Source organism: Acanthisitta chloris, unplaced genomic scaffold (genome assembly GCF_000695815.1).
Source record: "Acanthisitta chloris isolate BGI_N310 unplaced genomic scaffold, ASM69581v1 scaffold11813, whole genome shotgun sequence".
Taxonomy (NCBI): domain Eukaryota; kingdom Metazoa; phylum Chordata; class Aves; order Passeriformes; family Acanthisittidae; genus Acanthisitta; species Acanthisitta chloris.
In genome coordinates, this window is record NW_008663315.1 from 81,328 (window position 1) to 100,361 (window position 19,034).

The 19,034-nt window shown below is 40.4% G+C and overlaps 1 protein-coding gene across 1 annotated transcript; it reads right to left on the reverse strand.

The window, feature by feature from the left end:
* Positions 1 to 2,289: 2,289 nt before the first annotated feature.
* OC90 (otoconin 90) lies at positions 2,290 to 19,031 on the reverse strand (the record flags this gene model as incomplete). The annotated part of the gene is made up of 13 exons (XM_009070948.1): positions 2,290 to 2,600; positions 2,889 to 2,995; positions 4,081 to 4,255; positions 5,865 to 5,963; positions 6,323 to 6,472; positions 8,318 to 8,374; positions 8,696 to 8,746; positions 11,193 to 11,249; positions 13,353 to 13,481; positions 14,972 to 15,084; positions 18,290 to 18,464; positions 18,727 to 18,786; positions 19,002 to 19,031. Coding segments are annotated over 13 exons (1,514 nt in total), but the record flags the coding sequence as incomplete, so codon positions are not given.
* Between the last annotated feature and the right edge of the window lie 3 nt (positions 19,032 to 19,034).

Below are 19,034 nucleotides of genomic sequence, written 5' to 3' on the forward strand. Positions count from 1 at the left end.
TTTAATTATTTTAGCACTGATCTCTGAGAATGAATAAATATAACTAATCATAGCTAGATTAAAGGCTTCTCTTTATCAACACAATTCATGTGGTAGTAATTATGGCACAACTTGGAAGTTAAATTCTTCCTGTGAGAAGAGATACTGGAAAAAAAGCCCAAAGGAATTCACAACAACATTGCCTGAATAAGAGCTTATTTATATTGCAATCTCACTGTTACTTGGTCGATTCAAATGATCCATTCCTATCTCTGCAATCAGAAAATTCAGTGTTGCTGAGTGAATGTGTGCATATGTTATTTGCATAACCAGGAAGGTAATGTTGGTTTCTAATAATGAGCAGAAAGGAGTGAGGTTTTATTTTAAGGTGCAGTGTTCAGAGCATTCTCTCGGCAGAGAACTGAGCTGGTGTTATTACACAGCAGGCACTTCATTCACTTGTTTAAAGGGCAGTTTTTTCCATTTTCAGCTCATTATCTCACTTTTTCATTGCCATTTTTATTTATAAAGGCTGTGAAATATAAAATAATTTTTCATCCCTATGGTAAAAGGCTGGTAAAAGTTCCAACATAATGCAGATCTCATCCTAGGACAAAAATTGGCATTTTGCAGTTGCATCATTTTGCTTCAGTACTGAGATGTTCTCTTTCTGTACAGCATAAGGGAGGGAGTTAATTAAATCTTGTCTGCAGATAAAATTTCTCATATCACTTAACTGTCCTCTCTGCCTGGGATTTTGTTCTGGGATTTTTTCACTACAGCTGATGGTGTAGCCAATAGAATCCATTGGGATTCCTGTTGCTATATACCTTTGGGGTTTGTGTTCGATTTGGGGAGGTTTTTCTGTGGGTTTTTGGTTTTTTTCATTTTGCACTGCACTAATCCTTTTAATGTAGGAATAATACTGAAGGGGCACCAGCCAGAGGTTTATAGAATATAAACTGCTCATCCAAGAACATTAACTGGCATTTTTCACCTGCTGTTCTCGCACCATTCAGTTTGCACAAGGAGATCAAATGCTGAGGTTTAGTTAACTGCTGCATGATCTGGAAGAACACAGGTAGCATCTCTGTATCCAGCATGAGGATACTGCCATTGATCTGTAAGGAATACTTTGGTGACAAATTTCAGCCCTGTGGAACAGATGATAGAGAAGAAATCCAGACCTTTCTGAGCAGCTGAATCACTGGAAACTTTGTAGCAATGTTTTTTGTTCTAAGAAATGTTAGTGAGTCATAGAATTACATAGAATGGTTTGGGTTGGAAGGGACATCTGAAGGCTTGTCACAGCCTGATATTACCCCTCTTTTCATTCAATTCTAATTAAAAGCCTGTCAGTCAACTCTGATAGCAAAGACCCTCTTTGCCCTGTGAGAAAGATTAATCCCATCTGACACCAGCAGGCCTGGTGCCATGCTGACCATCCCATTAGTGAAAAAACCACCAAATTCTGGCAGTGACACCAGACATGGAGCCATGTATAGACTGGGTCCACCTGTTTCTTCCAGTATCAGTACCCACAGCTGGAAGGACAGAGCTAAAAATGGCCTCTGCTCCACATTCCCTTACCAACCCTCCCAAGGTGTTGAAGCCTCTTTGATCACCCTTGGGCCATGTGTTGTGGTTTCATCGCTCTCCATATGGAAAAGCAGTTACAGGTAGTAGTCCAAGGGCTATACCAGACTGGGATATTCCCTAGTGATGTCCTTAACCCACACCGCAGGGAGTCAAGAAACTTCTCTAAGAGGAGACTCTCTGTCCAGTATTTTGGACTTTCTGTTCCCATCACAAGGGAATCAGACACAGCTGTAGATAGGAAAGGGGAAGAAGGAACTCATTTTCATGTAATTACTTTGGCTTTTCTTCTGGTTGTTTCCTGCTAAGCTCATTAAAGGAAGAACATCTGCAAAAGGAGTTGGAGTAGTTGCAGATTGGTTTAATCAAAAACCTGAAATGCTTAGCCACCATCAGCAAGATCCAGTCTGAACCAAGTACACAGTTAACAAAAATCAGTCTGTGATCAGTTTCTACATAGAAAGCAAGCGAAATTTAGCAGAATACTGTCAAATAAATGTTTAAGGTAATATCTGACCTAATAGATGGTCCACAGTGTTGATTTCGCTATGGTAAGGAGTTAATACAGCCTAACATCTAATGCCTAGACTATAGTTATGCCATTTGTGTGCTGGAGGGCGTAAGGCAGCCTGTGGAGGATAAGAAGGAGTAAGCTACGCAGTGGCTGACTTCGAGAGGCTCCATGCAGCTTCCCAAGCCCGTGGAGGTGGCTGGTTATCTGCCTTCATGTTCCACAGTTCTGGAGTTCCCAACAGGACGGTGTGTCCCTCTCTTTGTTCTTCTTAATACACTTCTCACTGGACCTTCCTCCTCACTGCTCTCCTCAGAGCTGGAAACCCCAGTGCCTACTCCTGTGCCTGTTGGAGGCCTTTCATAAGGGTCACTTCGACATGAGACTTTCTCCTCTCGGCACTCCTGCCCATGTGGAAGCTTCAGGCTCTCATTGAAGAAGGCAGATGCCATGCACTCAGCTGCTGCTTTATCACAAGCACAGAGTAGTTTCTCACATATGCTCCAACCAATACCTTAAAAAGAAGTTTCAGAGTTAATGTTTCAAAGCAGTTAAAATTAGTCAATGTGTCTGAATGTAGTTTTCTCAGCCTGATCTGGTCACATTATACACAGTGGTGTAATAACCTTTATCTCATGGAGGAAAACAGCTCAAGTTGATAGTAAACATTGCTAACTTTTTGGAAGATCAATATTGCTGTCTCCGTACTTGGCTCTAGCAACTCGCAGGCATGGTGGCATTCAGCCTGTCAAACTGATAGACTTTCCTCAGGACATGAGAATTTCCTCTAACACAAACTTACATTTTGGCACGTGATCAAAACATAGAACTTCAGATCTCGAACTTCTTTCTGCATGACATCCAAGTTTCTTAACTTGTTCCATACAACAGTGATGAGAGAAGCAGCATCTAAAATAAACAGAGATATAAATAGAAAATACTTACTCTTCCTGCATCCCAGAGTGCTCACAATTATTTTTGTCTCTTTATTTTCAATGTCCATTAAAAGTGAGAAATTTTAGGCTTTATACCATGGAATTTATTTTCTTTATGTAAAGAAGAAAAACAATCCAAACTGTTTCTATTCTCCTCCCATTTCTACTTTCAGTTCCTCCTTCCTAATTCTTTTGGTGCCATGTATTTAATAGTGCTGTAGTTTTTTAGGGGGGTTATTTTAACTTTAAGGTATGTAATTCAAATGGTAACTATGACCTAATCTACTGTGAGATGTGTCTTCAAGTGTTCAAATCTTGGCTGAAAATCTGAAAACTGCATCATGATAGCCATTTCACTAGCCTTCATCTAGTCTGATTGTTCATGCATAGGCAGTTTGGTTTGTGTGTGAGTAGAGAATGGTGTGTGCTATATACTAAGGGTTATACTCAGCCTGATGTGCCGCAACTGTTATGAACTTCCACAGAGAGAGAGATTTTTAGTTGTAAATACGATACTCTCAGAGGAGATTTTTATTACTTTGGTTGAATTTTCTGCCTTACTCCAGAGTTCCTCCTCATTGTCAGCCATGCCATGACAGCACACAGTTGGTCACAGCAGGGCCCAGGGCTGCAGCTTTGGCAGGACTTTGCTCAAGCTCTCCTCTCTTCTGAAGGACAGTGCAGTGTGGGTGTAGGCTAGCTCTTCTCTTCATAAATCACTTTCCAAACCACCTCTTAGCCAAGTTTCACGGTGACCTTTATCCTCATCTCCTTTGATATAGTCTTCCTTCTGCACTGCTTACCTCCCATCATTCTTCTTTCTTATTTTGAGTTAGTAAGTCCTTTCCAAAACATTGCTGCCATAATAGAATGTGTCATAGTGACATTAGAGTATTTCATGTTTTATTTATTGAAGTGGATTTTTTTTTCCCCCAAAAATGTGACCTGACTACTGATACATAGCTATAGAATGCCCAACAAAATATGTACTGATCTTTCTTGGTCTATGGGCAAGCAAATAATACCCACAGTTAATGGCAAATATAGAAGAGCCCACACCTGTCTAGTGCATCAATAGGATGACCTCTTCCCTCTTGGCCACAGTAGCAACCATAAGACTCAAATTCCTCTGGGCAGCGTTCAGTTAAACAGAACAGCATTTCTCCAAGCTGGGGCAGCTCCCTCTTCACTCTTCCACTTCCTCTCTCTTGCAGAAAGGTTAGTCGCTCGCACACTATAAAGCAAAAGATGTTATTTGACACATCATTTTCATTGGTTGGGGTCTCTCTTACAACAATATAAGTGTTTTCAGAGCTATCAGAAACTTAGAAAGAAAACATTTTACTATCTCTAAATTGTTAGTTCCAGTCCATGAACTGTAGCTCTCAGAATACTGTCGTGCAAGACAGAAGAAATGGGGGGAAATATTAAAAGGGTAGAGGGATATAAATGACAAGTCAAATTGGATTGGAGGGTAGAGGGATCCCTATGAAGATATAAATGACAAGTCAAATTGGATTGCAATGAGAATACTTTGCAGTCCTTTTCAGTCCTTCATAGTTTGGGTGTTTTTTTTCTGGTATATTAAAACCTAGCTGAGTATTCAGTGTCTACTGTCTTGGCTAATTCAGCAATTACAGTCCTGACCTCTTGTGCTTGCTCAGGGGTAGCTGGGCAGTGGCTATTTTTCTGAAGGAAACAATATTTTCTTGCTTTACATTTGTAGTGTAGTTCAATTTGAGCTATGATGCCCCTAGTCCAAATGCAGGAGTGATCTGTTGTTATGGATACTATGCAGAGGAATTGATATTGTAGGAATGATGACTAAGGTTTAAGAGAAAACCATGTTCCATGTCAGGAAAAAGATGTCCAGAGGACCTCCTTTGGAACTTTTCCATGGAAAGGGTCTGATGGTTGGATTGCAGCAGACAGAGGAAAGGCTTCTGTTCCCTCTGCATCCTCCTTGCTCTCATGAGTAATCCCATCTTCACTTCTGCAGCTCTAGACCAACTCCTTGCATCTTCCAGGGACAACCCCTGGATTACTCTCTCATAGAAAATTCTGCCTGTGTGCCTGCTTGGGTCTTTGTTCACTCGTGTTAATCCACTGAGAAGTAACAGCAGGGTCGTGCATTGATATGTGTTCCCTAAAAGCTGGTGTTTTGCAATCAAATTTTCCAGTTTAGTGGAAGGTTGGTTTGATTCTTCATGTCTTCTGTTTTTCATTCCTGGGGCTGTGTCTCTCCTTTGGGAAGCCTAACAAGGTGGATGGACAGTCCATGAGTGTGGATTTACAGCAGTGACAAGTCTGACATGTCTTGGGATCTCTGAGCAGGAACTGGCACAGAATCAGAAATGGTGAGAAAAAGGCTAACTCTGGCAAGACTTTGGAAAGGGGTCAGAGCATGGAGCAGGGAAGTTCCTGTTATTATTGCTTTTGCTGCCTGGAAAACAAAGTAACTTAAAGACATGATAGAATTACTGGCTATAAACAAAAGCAAGGGGAAACATTCACTGAGCTAATTTTAGATCTTACACTGAATGAAAAATGTACTTACAGCTTAATAAGTAGTTTTTGTAAGTGTTACTGATAGTGAGAAAAATGTACTTTTTTGTAAGTAAATGTAGTTTTTGTAAGTGTTACTGATAGTGCATTGGCAGAACAGCTTAAACTGATAGAAGCTTTAGCATATGTCTGTATCTCCTGTTCTTATAGATACCAATACATGTGTGTTTATCTAGCTGGTTTAGACCAAGTATCATCTTTGTATGTAATATACACCTCCTTTTAATATAGAGGTAGCTGAATCAGACATAATGGGAAAAAAACCTCTCTTCATTTACCTTTTCCTGCAGGTTCATCGGGTCCCCTGTCAGACAGTCCCAGTCCCAGGGCTATTCCAGAGGAAGCTATGCTTGGGCCACCCCTTGCAGGGCTTGTCTCTGGAGGGGACAGATGCATGGACTAGATTTATGAAGGCAGAATAAACTCTTCTTTCAGTAATGTGTCCAAGAGCACATGTTTTGAGCCATAATCAACAGGCAGTCTTCTAACACTTGTTAATGCATCATGGGAGGCTATTCATTAATGGTTAGTTCAGCTTTCCTGGTCAGTTAGCAGTGAGCTGCCCTTTCCAGGGCAGTGAGTGTTGTGCCCCTGCATTCTATGTAACCTGTCTGGATTTAGGGAGAAAATAGTGTTATTCTGTGTATCCTTGAGAAATGCTGACTCCTCAGATGGCTGTGAACAGGAATAGGGGAGTGCTGTAAATCAGAGAAGGTGGAATTCAGTTTTTACTTGCCTTTTTCTTTTGTCCTAGCAGATGTGCCTGCATGAATCTTCTCGGTGGGGACAATTTTCCCTTGCATTGAGTTAATATCTCCTGGGAACGAGGCTGGGGAGGTGGTTATCTCTTCCACTGGGACTGCAGCTTCCATAAATCCATCTTCTTCTTCTGAATAAGCAGAAAGAGGAAAGCAGAAGAAGGCATGGAAAATAAACAGCAAGATTTTAATTTTAGATAGCTGGTCAGAGTAATATCCTCAGGCAGAACTACTGAGTTGATAGTCATAGAGACAAAACATTCAAGAGGAAAAGTAGAAAAGCAAAGAGTATCCACACTGGCCATTTCTTCACATCTCTTGCCTTTCAGAAGAAAGGATGCTGGTTAATTGTGACCAGTTTAACTGCTGATTCTTTCTATAAATTCAATTTCTGAGGCAAAGAACTGTGCCACTTGCTGAAAATCATGTTGGTTGCTGCTTAGTCAGCTGTACTAAGAGGCAAAGTGCAGGTGAGATGTCATGAGATGTCATTTTCTGAGTAAATTGCTTTAAAGAAGTGTCTGTTCACCTGAAGATTCCAAAACTCAGAGCAACATTAGTGAAAGCAGGAAATTATACTACTGATGCAGAACTGGATTACTGAAGGGTTTACTGTGCTCTAACCAAAAGGAGATACCAAGAGCAAAATAATGAATAAATACATTATTTTCAGGAGATTCTTTATCCTAAAAATTGAATTAGTATTTATTTATAGATTATCTGAGACTTTATTGATGAGCAGGAACGTTTTGGTAAATTTGGGGATACTTAACATCTTTTTTCCTTTTTTTTTAGAACCTTTTTGTATATAAGCTAGATTTAAAAACACTGTTACCAAATGGCTTCATTTTTTCTAAATGTCAGTATGAGGAATGTGGCATTTCACAAACTAAATACCTTGAACTTGAGTTTCCAGATTTTTAAAGCTTTCCTTTTGAACCCTTTGTCTGAAATTATTAATTGGACTAAACTCAAATTCATTAAATTTGTGCCTCTGATGTTCTGGTTTTAGTACGTGTTGAAAATAACCTGTCATAGGATAAGAGATTTAAAAAATGAAAGTACTGCAAAGACTCAACAAAGCCCCTGAAAGGGGCAGAAAGGGATCAATAGCAGCACACCAATCCTGACAGCTCAGAAAGATGCACATTTTATGCCACTTTGGTTGGCAGTGGTGTGTTGAAATGAAAGCAATTCCTGCTAGATGTAGAAAATAAAACCAGAGTTAGGGAAATTCTGCACATAGCTAAGAATAGATATTACAAATAACCTCCCGGGAGCCCTGCAGAGCTGCAACACAACACACAGATTTTCTGAGACATTTAAATTAGTGGAGGAGAACATTTAGTGATTTTTTGGCCAGTGCTTAGTACAGCAATGCTAAATTTCTGGGATACTGTTCAGACAGTGTAATCAGAGTTAAAAAATGACTGCTTTCTTCTCTCTGTAGTCAGTGTTCCTTGACATTTTCCTGGTGCATTTTGGCCTGCCTGAATGATCCTTTCTACACAAAACAGGACACAAACACTTCAAAGTCTACCAAGTTTTCACCTTTACCTACTGATACGGCAGTGCTCAAAGCACAAACACCTGTGAAAGCTGAAATGGTTTTAGACTGGGAAAGAATTCCATGAAATTATCCACAATAAAGGAGGAGACAAAATCAAAATGAACCTTTCTGGCAGCAAATGCTATGAATGTAATTTACAGGGCCAACCATCATATCAGAAAACCTTATGTGAAGAGGTTCTCAGGAATATTTGGATGAGGAGTGCAAAGGAGTGACAGGACACAAGGAACAGCTAATGCTTCTCAGTCTGGTTTTATTGTTTGTGTGTCTGTTATCTGACCCTGATCTAAATTTGCTTCTCTGGCAGCCCTCTGGTCACCATGCACAGGGGTTTAACTGTGATGCTTTTAGATGAAGAATTGCTGTGTCAGTCAAAAAAAGAGGAAAGCAGAGGGTCACTGACCTTTTATTGAGAGGACAGGGGGAGCAGGAGCTGTACCTCTGTGATCCCTTGTGGTAACTGTACAAAAAAAGAGGTATCATTTATATATGTTAAATACCTGCTGCATTTCTGCCATGCATTTCTGGAGTGGCTTTTACTGAGAGCTTCATAAAGCTTAACCAAGTGTCACTATTTGCCTGGTTTTATAAGGAGAGTAATTAGGAGAAACAAAGTGGTTTGCTGAAGGATGTGCAAGGCAGCAGAAGAACTGGAGATATTATCCAGAAATCCTGTGCTGCAGGTTTTTGACTGCAACACAGAGTTTCATAAATGAAAATCCATCTTCACCTGGAGTCAAGAGTGCCAAATTTGTCAACAAAAGTTTCATCAGACTCTTACCTCTGGCTTTGGAAGTTGCCAAGACCAACTTACTGGGCTCAAAAGAAATCACTGTTGAAGATAGAAAATATAAACTCAGAAATCAAGTTGCCAGCACAGACTCTTATGGGTGGTCAAGTGGCTGAGAAGATCTTTTCAGAAAACAGTCATGTTATGAATAGAGATTTGCCTATCTTTCTCAGTGGTGTATTGATTGTTGCAGTTAAAGTGATACTGATCAAATACTCTCATTGCTGCATGCAAGTAATGTACTTTACACTAACATAGGGTTCTATGACTCTATGAAGGAAGCAGCATAAATAACACTGAAGTGGGACATTCAATATTAGGTCCATTTTACAGACAAATAGACTAAACCAGGAAATTCAATATTAAGTCCATTTTACAGACAAATAGACTAAACAGGGTTAGGTCTGAAATCCCACAGAAGGATTGTGAACACCTTGTGTTTGCCTGCACTGAAAGTCAGGTATGGATGGGCAGCTAGAAGGCCAAATACCTCCCTAACCTCAAATTTATTTCTTTACCCGATAAAATTACTTTCTTTTGTCAGCTACCTTTTGATAAATTATAAGCATCATTTCTTTACTCGATAAAATTATTTTCATTTGCCAGCTACCTTTTGATAAATTATAAGCATGGATATCAAATTCTACAAAAGAAAATCATCTCTGCATCTTTCTGTGTGTTGTTAGGATGTTGTGATGTGAATAATACCTTTGTCTTTGAATGAGTTTCTGACTGATACTTAGCTTTGGCTTAATGCAACTTCCACAGTTGTCAATGTTGAAGCTCCTTTGGGCTTAAATGGGGTGACAACTAGTTAAATGGTAAGCAGAACTCCTAATGTTTCCTTCAAAGTCTGACTAGGTATGTTATCTGTGTTATGTTTTCAGATTTCTAAAGTTCCTGATACAGGTTTTTACCCCTTGGTAATATTTGGATCCTTATGATGGACTATGCCTCTTTAGAGAGCATGAGTATTTGTTTTTTCAGGAAGTAAAAGATTGCTACAGATGTGCAAATACAGATGCTCTCACTCCTTCAAGAGTTTTCATTTTTCTATTACCGAGTCTCCCAGAAGCAGCTAGAAAAACACAAATTAATATTGGAGCTGTTGCTAGGAGAGAACAAGAAACATGGTAAAAAACCACTTTGATAATACAGGGGAGATATATGAAGGAATAGCCATCAGTTACACTCAGCATAAGACCTTTTCAGGTATGTACACTTATTCATGTACTGCTTTAAAAAACTCATACCACCTTTTAAAAGTCTGAAGCATTGTTTAAAAAAGCTGCTTTAAAAAACTCAAACCACCTCTTAAAAGTCTGAAGCATTGTTTAAAAAAAAAAATCCATATGATTTTCATTATTTCAGATTCAAACTGAGGGCAATGGCTCACTTTGATTAACACAGTGGAACACACTACAGCTTGAAATCAGGTTCTTACGGTCTCAAAAAATGTAACTTCCCACCTATGCCCAGGCAACCTGGTCTAGTAGAATGTGTCCCTGCCCATGGCAAAGGGGTTGAAACTAGATGATGTTTAAGGTCCCTTCCAACCCAACCAAACCATTCTCTGAGTTAAGCAGTGGTTTGGTTGCACCCATCCACTGGGCACATACATGGTCTTTGAACAGGACAGTGTGGCTTTGTCTGTAATGGAGACACATGAGTGCAGCAGCTAAACTGGGCAATGGCTGGTCTAAGACTGGTCCCTTTCTCCATTTCATGCCTGTGTGTCTTGGCCCTCACTTACTAGATGTGTCCTCCCAGAACTACCAAGGGCTTTGGATGACTTTTGTCCGTGGTCTCTCGTATTGCAGTGCTCACCATACAGGCAGGGAGAGAACAGTTTTCTCATACTGCAGCAATGAGGTTTTTGTAAGCATCCATTCCTGATTAAGACAATCATTGATTGTGGCAGAAAAACAAATGAAGACTGTCTCAAGAACCACTTGGTCTCATAGTTTAGGGACTTACCCAGGAGGTACCAGAGTGAGAGGGGATTCAACCTGGATCTCTGTGTTACAAGTAAATAACCCAGCAAACTGCTGTCTCATTGCCACAAACCATGCTCAATCTTTCCTCATGCTGCTGCTTCATCTTGTATAAACATCTCTTTAAAGACACAAATCATGCAATTGGCAGTGGGTCCAGTGTTTGGCACCCACACAGAATGTCTCTGCCAAATGGCTCACCTGCTCCAACCTGTGTTCCCAGGGAAAAATAGGCTGTTTTGATGAAAATAGGTTTTGTTGTTTAGTGCTCATTCTCAGCCCTTGGGAAACTTCCTGTAAACACTGGTTAAACACATTGCATGCACAAATTGAAAAACTGCTCCTTCCTATTCAAGCTTGAATTCAATCACCAAAACATTCTATCTACTGTTACATCAGTCCTTTTAGAAGGGCAGAAAGCAAACAGCTTGTGTTTTATTCTTTCAGCTTTTGGGAGCTGAAAACAAGGCTTCTTGCACTCTTAAGTTTCAAACCTTCTTCCCCGGATGCAGTTGGATGCAATATTTCATCAGTCCTGTGATGAAGGAATTCTGCAAAAACAAAAGCATTCTTACTCCAGTGGCTCATGGCTGGATCTTGGCATAGCACGATCACAGTCATGAGAAGGGAACTTATTAATAAATATTATTATTATTATTGTGATTTTGTACACTTATTATATTATATAGATACATAAAATTATAAACCTAATTATTTATAATGATGGGAGCAGTATTAAAATCCTGCTTTAGCATTTATTCCCTGCTGATACTAAATTCTACTCAGCAACATACAGGATAATAATAAAAAAATAATCCCAAGAAGTTTCAACCTAAACAAGAGGAATTGGCTGGCAGTCAGCATTCCTTTAATTCCCATCAGCAGGTTATTTTTCTGAGTATAAATTGGTCCCCATTGAATACATTCCAGGCAAAGAATTACAGAGATGACCTACCCCCTGTGTGACGTGTTGTCAGTTCTGCCTTGCTGGATGTTTCTGAAAAAGAGAATGGTCTTTCATAGAGTAAAGTGTGAGAAGGGGATTTATTGCTGTTTGATCTCAATAGTACAGATCAGAAGTTCATTGAATGTATTCCTATTAAAGCAAAGATTTAGTCAAATATATACCCATTTCACGTCACTTTTTTGCTGCAATAAAGAAACTACCAAAATCCTTTTCCTAGAAATTTATGAGACAGGATTAATTTTTTTCCCCAAAGTCTGAACTGGACAGAATAACTACACAGAAAGATGATAATATGAGTGATCACTAAATAAAAATGTTTCATTCAAAGGATTTTTTTCCATTAAGAAATTTAATCAGGAGACCAAAATTAGCAAAGCTGTCCAGTGAGCTAAAATTGTATCTATCTTTATTAGCAGTGGTAAAACCAGCATGATTTTCCTGTTAGCACCTAACAATTTCCCCTTTATTTGTATTGTGTTGGAACTACCACGCTGTGTATTAGGGCTATCTGATCCCAATGAAAGATTATTGTTTTACACAAAAAAAAATAAAATCTGGCTTTGATGCAGACTTTGCTGGGCCATTTTGTTCTCCCTTGACCTGTTCAGGAGGGGATGCACATATCCAGAGCATGATATAGATGTGTGTGTCTGTTTGCAGCAATGAGGTCTGTGACTATGAGCCAAAGGATTAGAAAAGCTAACGTTGCTTTTTCACATATCCCTCAGTTTGGGAGTCCAGAGGTCCTAAGAAAAGCTAACGTTACTTTTTCACATGTCCCTCAGTTTGGGAGTCCAGAGGTCCTTCCCCTGCCATCTCCCATTGCAATCCATATGAATGAAGTTTTTAATGCAGTCCTGCTCCCACAGGACAGGTATTCAGCCTTGGAAGGCTCTAATTTCAGCTACAGAGCACAGATCAGCATATGACAATGGAGATAAATGTCTTCTTCATCTTTACCAGGGATTTTTCCTTCTAAAATGGAAACCAAGTAACTGAGCAGAGTAAGGCCTTTTTTGCTTTTCCACTTAGTTTTAGCATGGTTTAGGGGAAGGTTTGGGCTAGCAGTCCAAAATGGAAACAAGTAACTGAGCAGAGTAAGGCCCTTTTTGCTTTTCCACTTAGTTATAGCATGGTTTAGGGGAAGATTTAGGCTAGCAGTATTTTCAGCATCCCTGCTAATGACCTCAGTGCATCAGAAACTGCCACTCAGTCATTCCTGTTGGAAAAAGCCTCACGAGGTTGACAGGAGCTTCCTGAAGAGAATATTTCTTCATTTAAACTGGAATTTCCCTGCTGCAGTTGTGTCTTCTGACTCTTGTCCTATCCCTCTGCATCTCCACGAAGAGTCTGGCTCCATCTTCTCTACATAGCCCACTAGGTACTGAGGACAGCAAAAAATGTCCCCTGAGCCTCCTCCTCTTTCACCATGGGCTCTAGCCCCCTCCCTCCATCAATAACCTCTCCTGGACATGCTCCAGGACAGCAATTAGTCTGCTGCCTTCTTCTCTGCTGGTATTCACTTGAGTAGCAGTAAATGGACAGGACACATGAAACAGAGACCAGGACAGGCTGCCAGGTTTATGGCAGGAAAGCACCCAGCTACTGCTTCATTCTCCTTGGGCCACTTTTGATGCCAGCAGAAAAACTGGCAGAAGGAGGCAGTGGATCAGATCCTGATTATTACCTGTAACTGGAGATGGACAGAAGGAGACATCCAGTCCATTCAAGGAAGAGTTAATATGTGCATTCACAAAGCATTCAATGGCATCTTTGTCACAGGTGCAGAGGAACTGTTCACAGGGATCCCCAGATTCTGGAAATACAACAAAAATCCAAACAAGACACTATTGAAAAAACTTTTCCACCTCCTGATTTTTCCTCCCTGTAAGGTTTGTGTCTGTATTCTTTAGTGCAAACCTATTTATACTGTGCTTCTCCATGCTAAACACAGTCAAGTTTCATAGTCCAACACTGCCTTTGAAACATCAATGAATGCAACTTGGCATGGCTGGCAATAGATTTTTGCCTCTCTGATTCATTCTGCAGAGTATTGAGGACTACAGAGCAATGCTATAGTTTTTCCATGGAAAACTTAATCCAGCTGATACTGCATTTGACATTTCACAGACTTCATTAAAATAGTCCTCCTAACCCCAAGAAGTCACACTCCGCAAGCCAAGCCTTTCATGTGGCATTTTATTTGCTCCTTATAAAGAATGAATGAACCATAGAATGGTTTGAGTTTTACAGGACCTTAAACCTCATCTAGTTTCAACCCCCATTCCACGGGCAGGGACACCTTCCACTGGACCAGGTTACTCAATGCCCCATCCAACCTAGACTTGAACACTTCCAGGGATGGAGCATCCACAATTTCACTGGGCAAACTGTTCCAGTGCCTCACCACCCTCATAGTGAAGAATTTCTTCCTAACATAAGGGATATGAAAGAGTCTTCCAGGAAATACTATTTTCCCACTTCAAAATCTCCTACCTTTCAGAGATCAAAAATCCCCATTAACTTTCCATAGCTGTCACACGTTTCTTATTTTTGATGGGGACTATTCTTTTTTCTCTTTTCTTTTTAGTTTAAAGAAAAATGTTTTCTGATTGTTAAGTATGGAAAGAGCTGAAAAAGTACTATACAGGTTTAAATGCACTTGGGTATTTATAGATTGGCCTAAATAGCAAAAATGGTTTTAATTTGAAACAAGGAAAGGAAATTGGATCATATTGTTGCTTTAAAAAGTGTAAGGGTATTACTTTGGGGATTCTGCTCCTCTTTGCTGGTATTCTCAAATCATGTTCTTGCATATAGCCTTTTCTGAGAGCAAATACTTGATGAAAAATCACATTGAAAATGATTAGGCATTAAAGAACCCCATTGCACTCTTGTCAGGTCTGTAGTAACATTGCATGGAGTAAGTACCTCCTCCTACAACGCATTGTCTCTGCCCTTGCCAGGACACCATTGGAGCTGAGGAGTGTCCATGACCTTGTGAATAAATGTATATAAAATATATATATCAAAGTATATAAAAGCCAGGCCTTGATGCTTCAGAAGAGGATTGTTTTTCAGGTCTTTCCTCAGCATTGGCTAGGTTTCTGATGTGTGTAAATATCTCAAGCAGTTCTTAGTCGTCCTGCAAAGTCAGGGAAACCTCAGGAAGAGGCTGCCTGTTAGAGGAGCCCTGGCACAGTGGTTTCTGCTTAATTTGTCTATGACTTCTGGTGGATAGACCAGAATGAACTTCTGGTCATGGTGAGGCTCCAGTGTTAAGCTCTTGTGACAAGTTAATCTCACCACAGGTCAGGTTTTCAGTAGAGCAGCTGACATCTGTAGAAATCTTTGATGGGTCCCATGTGCACTCCATCTCCAATGCTTCCTCATAGCACCTGCGGTGCTGGAAACAGCATCTTAAAAAATGAAATAGTGAGTTCACACAATTTAGTTTCCATTCAAGATCAGACTGTAATGCTGCTGTGTTGCTTTTAGTCAACTAACCCAACAAACTCCTAATCAAACCTCTCCTCTCTTCAGCTGTTTGTACAGATAAATCATCTGCTTTTATATAGTAGCATCTATGTGCACTGACATGAGCTGTAAATGAAACACCCATAAAATGCTCAGTCATCATTTACCAAACATAAGATTGTTACAAAGATTCAAGAGGGGCTTGCTGTTAGATCTGGATTGAAATGTCTTCATTTCAGAGAACTGGACTCAGAAGATGGGTCTGTTATTGAAATGCCTTTGGCCTGGAACATGCTGAAAGCAAAGACAACATGAACACCTAAACTCAACATCTGCTGCCAGGAAGAGTGAATTTGTGATCACAATGCAAGGAGTGACCAATAGTTAAGCTCAGGTAGGATTTTTGTTAAAGACACAGTGAATGCTATTATACATCACCACAGCCCTGCATGTGCACCAAGCCCACCAGTGGACAGAAGCAGTCCTGCACTGACCAGAGCACAGAGCCTTGCCAAGCTCCTTTCTAGGCATTTACTTTCCTACATCCTATATTTAGAAAGCATTTAATATTTAATCACTATATTAATAAATAATGATTAATTTGTTCTCACAACCAGAGAAGCAGTCCAAGTCCTAACTGTGATCAGAATTTTGACTTGATGAAATGCACCAGGATGAGGTTTGCTCAGGTTGCCAGCAGTGGGTCAGAGCTCATGAACAACAGTATTCAGCTAATGAAGTTTCAAAGCCCAAATTCATGCACTCCTGTGTCTCTCTTGCCTGTTAGTAGTTTTGTTCCCTGCTGTACTCTGGGCTAGGAGGCTGCAGGAATATATCTACCAAAGGTAAGGGTAAATAAAATTCATCAGGAAGGCCCTCATGGCTCCTCTGCACCATGAATTCTACTGTGCCTTGCTTCAGAGACGAGGCTGAAGTCTGTGAGCTCCACCAGACCGAGGTTTCAACCATCTAATTGGTGATATGTCTCAACATACTCCTGTCTCTGCCTGAGGTCTAGTGAGGTGTTGCATCTGAAAGCTCCTCTAACTGCATAATTAGTCTAATACAAACTCCCTGCAGTTCTTGTTTAGAGCATCACAATTACAACACCACTTCCAGCAACGGTTAATCAGAAAATTTACTTGCTTTCTTTTTACAAGCAGGAGATTGTAAGATATGGATTGTCCTCTGGTCATGCTTCTCTTTTACAAGGACTATGGAGGTAAACTAGGCTCCTAATTTAAGATGTGACAATTAGCTACTCTGGGAAATGGGAAAAGATTGGTCTTATAGGCACTAATACTTTCTGATCCTCCCCAAACCTGCTATGAGGCATTTAGCCTTCTTAATGGAACAGAAATGGCAGGGACAAAACCCGAAGTTTGCAGAACTAGTTTCTGAGAAACAGAGTTAGTTAAAAAAAAAAAGCAACACTGTGGGAAATGTCTCTGGGAGAAACACATAACAGCCACTTGTTTAGAGGCTTTCTTGAACCAAGGGCACATCAGTGTCAGTGTCAAAGCCAAACCCAAACTCTGTTGCTGCACACAGCTGCGAAGGAAACCTCACCCCAGGGCTGCAAACTAATTTGTAAAACACAAACTGACTCTGTGGATGTTTCTCAGGACAAACTTGCTGATAGATTGTTCTGCAGTTTCTGGTTTTATGCTGCTCTGCATTAAAATGAAGCTGAGTGAAGCAAAAGACCAAGTGCTCAGTTCTTCAGGTATCAATCCATTGAACTGAGTTGAGCTCTCGTTTCAGGATGTCATCACAATTGTTCAGAAAACCTTTCAGAAAGAAGTTCCATGGCTTTTTTCCAGTAGCAGGGGTAGATCTTCATTTTCCCAGCCATCCCATGCTGGAAAGTGGATGGATTGATTTCCACCTAGTTATAGGCATTAGACCTTTCTGAGCCATCGCTCTCTTCACTCAGGGAATCAATACATGACATTGTTAAAAATCTTTTTTTACACAGACATGGATATATCTTGATTCTCTCTGAATTTCCTTTCAAACCTCCTGCAGACACAAGTGAACAACCATTAGATTGTCCTGGTCTGATATTACATTTTTTCTCTCTAGCCCAGTCAGGGTTTGGGGCAGTGTCCCTCCAGAGCACAGAGTGGAGTTTGGAAGGTTTTGTTCCTGGTGCATGGTACTGGGAAGAGTCATTGAACTACATGGCTCTTCTCTGGCCTTGATGCTCTGTGGTCTTACAAACTCAGCATGTACACAGGCACTCAGAGCAAGACATATTTAACCTCCTAATGCCACCTAAAGTCATACTTAGCTGCAACCTGATTCTGCTGATGCTTAAATCCACCTCAGATGTCAATGCTTTTAGCAGAGTCCACTATGAACCTATGTTGCTGGGTTCTTACACAGCTCCCAGTATCAAGTTTGCAAACCCACTGAAGGACTCAGGTTAGTGCTCCCTCACTTACCTTATTAACAAGGCCTCCAGTTTTTGTTACCAATATAATTGTGAGACAGAATTCCCCAGTACAAAGAAATTAATGAAGTTTTGTTCAAAAAGATCTGTTCAGAATGTGGAGACCTCTGGGTGAGACACATCAAGGAGATGGGTATGGTATTCACTTACTATATTGCATTAGTGTCCACTCTTTGCCACCAGTTTAAACCATCTGTGCCACCAGAGGTTCACTGGTGAAATTCTATGCAGCTGTAGGGGACTCTGCTTTTAGGTGTAGGATGGGAGTATTTCTCCATATCAAAGTGTGGGGAAATAGAGAGACACTGTGAGCTATGAGCAAAAAGAATCAAGTGGATCATTACATGCTGTAGATTCATCTGTTACCAAGCCATGCTGTAAGGCAACTGATATGGGATGTTGGCTCAGCAAAAAGATAGTGCTCACCAGCAAGTAGGAATAACACAGGACAGGGCTGATACACCAGAGCTGAAGCTGTCTTTTGTAGGTCATATCAGATATCTTGGTTGCAAGTGAGTGATGACTAGATGAAACAGAGCCAGGTGGTCTGGGACTTACCTCCTGAATAAATCTTATATTTTTTACAACTGTCTTTGAATAATTTATACAAGTGTTATCCTTTGGATAATCAGAGCATGAGGGCATTTAGAGCCAGTCAGGGCAGAAGAGGACATCTCATGGATATGACTTACTCATCAGCTTCATCCACGGGGAGCCCTTCCATCTCAAACCGGCAAGAGCAACCATAGTCTTCAAAATCCCTGGGACAAAACCCAGTAACACACTTCATTCTGTTTACAAAGTTGAGAAGGGCAGGGAAATTGGTGAAGATGGACTGCAACCAAGTGAAGTGAGAACCCAGGCAATCTGGAAAGAGAGCAGCCATAAAACACATGGTAAATGGAGGTGAGGTCACACTTGAGTGATGTTCACGTGAACACAGAGCCTAAACAAGGCAGTAGCACAGGGACATTGAGCAATGCTTGACACTCAGCAGTATTTCATATTGGAGTAGTCTTTGGGGAAATCTACAGCCTCAAAAATCCCTGTTTCTTCTCAGTAAATATATAAAAGCAAAATCCCCAGGATTTCTATTCGGTGCTCAAGTACAAAAGGAACACATACTTACCAAAAAATAGTGCAACACTTTCCACATTTTGAAAGACTCCGTTGAAAAGTGTGGCATTGTCTAGATGGAAAAATAAACAAACCACACTTATATTTTAAAAAATAAATTCCAATAACCATTCGTAGGCTGCCCCTGTCTTGCTTCAGATGTTAAACAATTTTGAGATGAGTTCCTAGCTATTTGCTCACAGCACACTTCCCTGCAAGGTTCCTGGAGTATGAGGGATACCCCACTGCCATGCAATATTGCAGAAATAAAGCTTAAACCATTCTTACTCAATATTCTTTCAGGTGTGTTAAGAAGCTCTG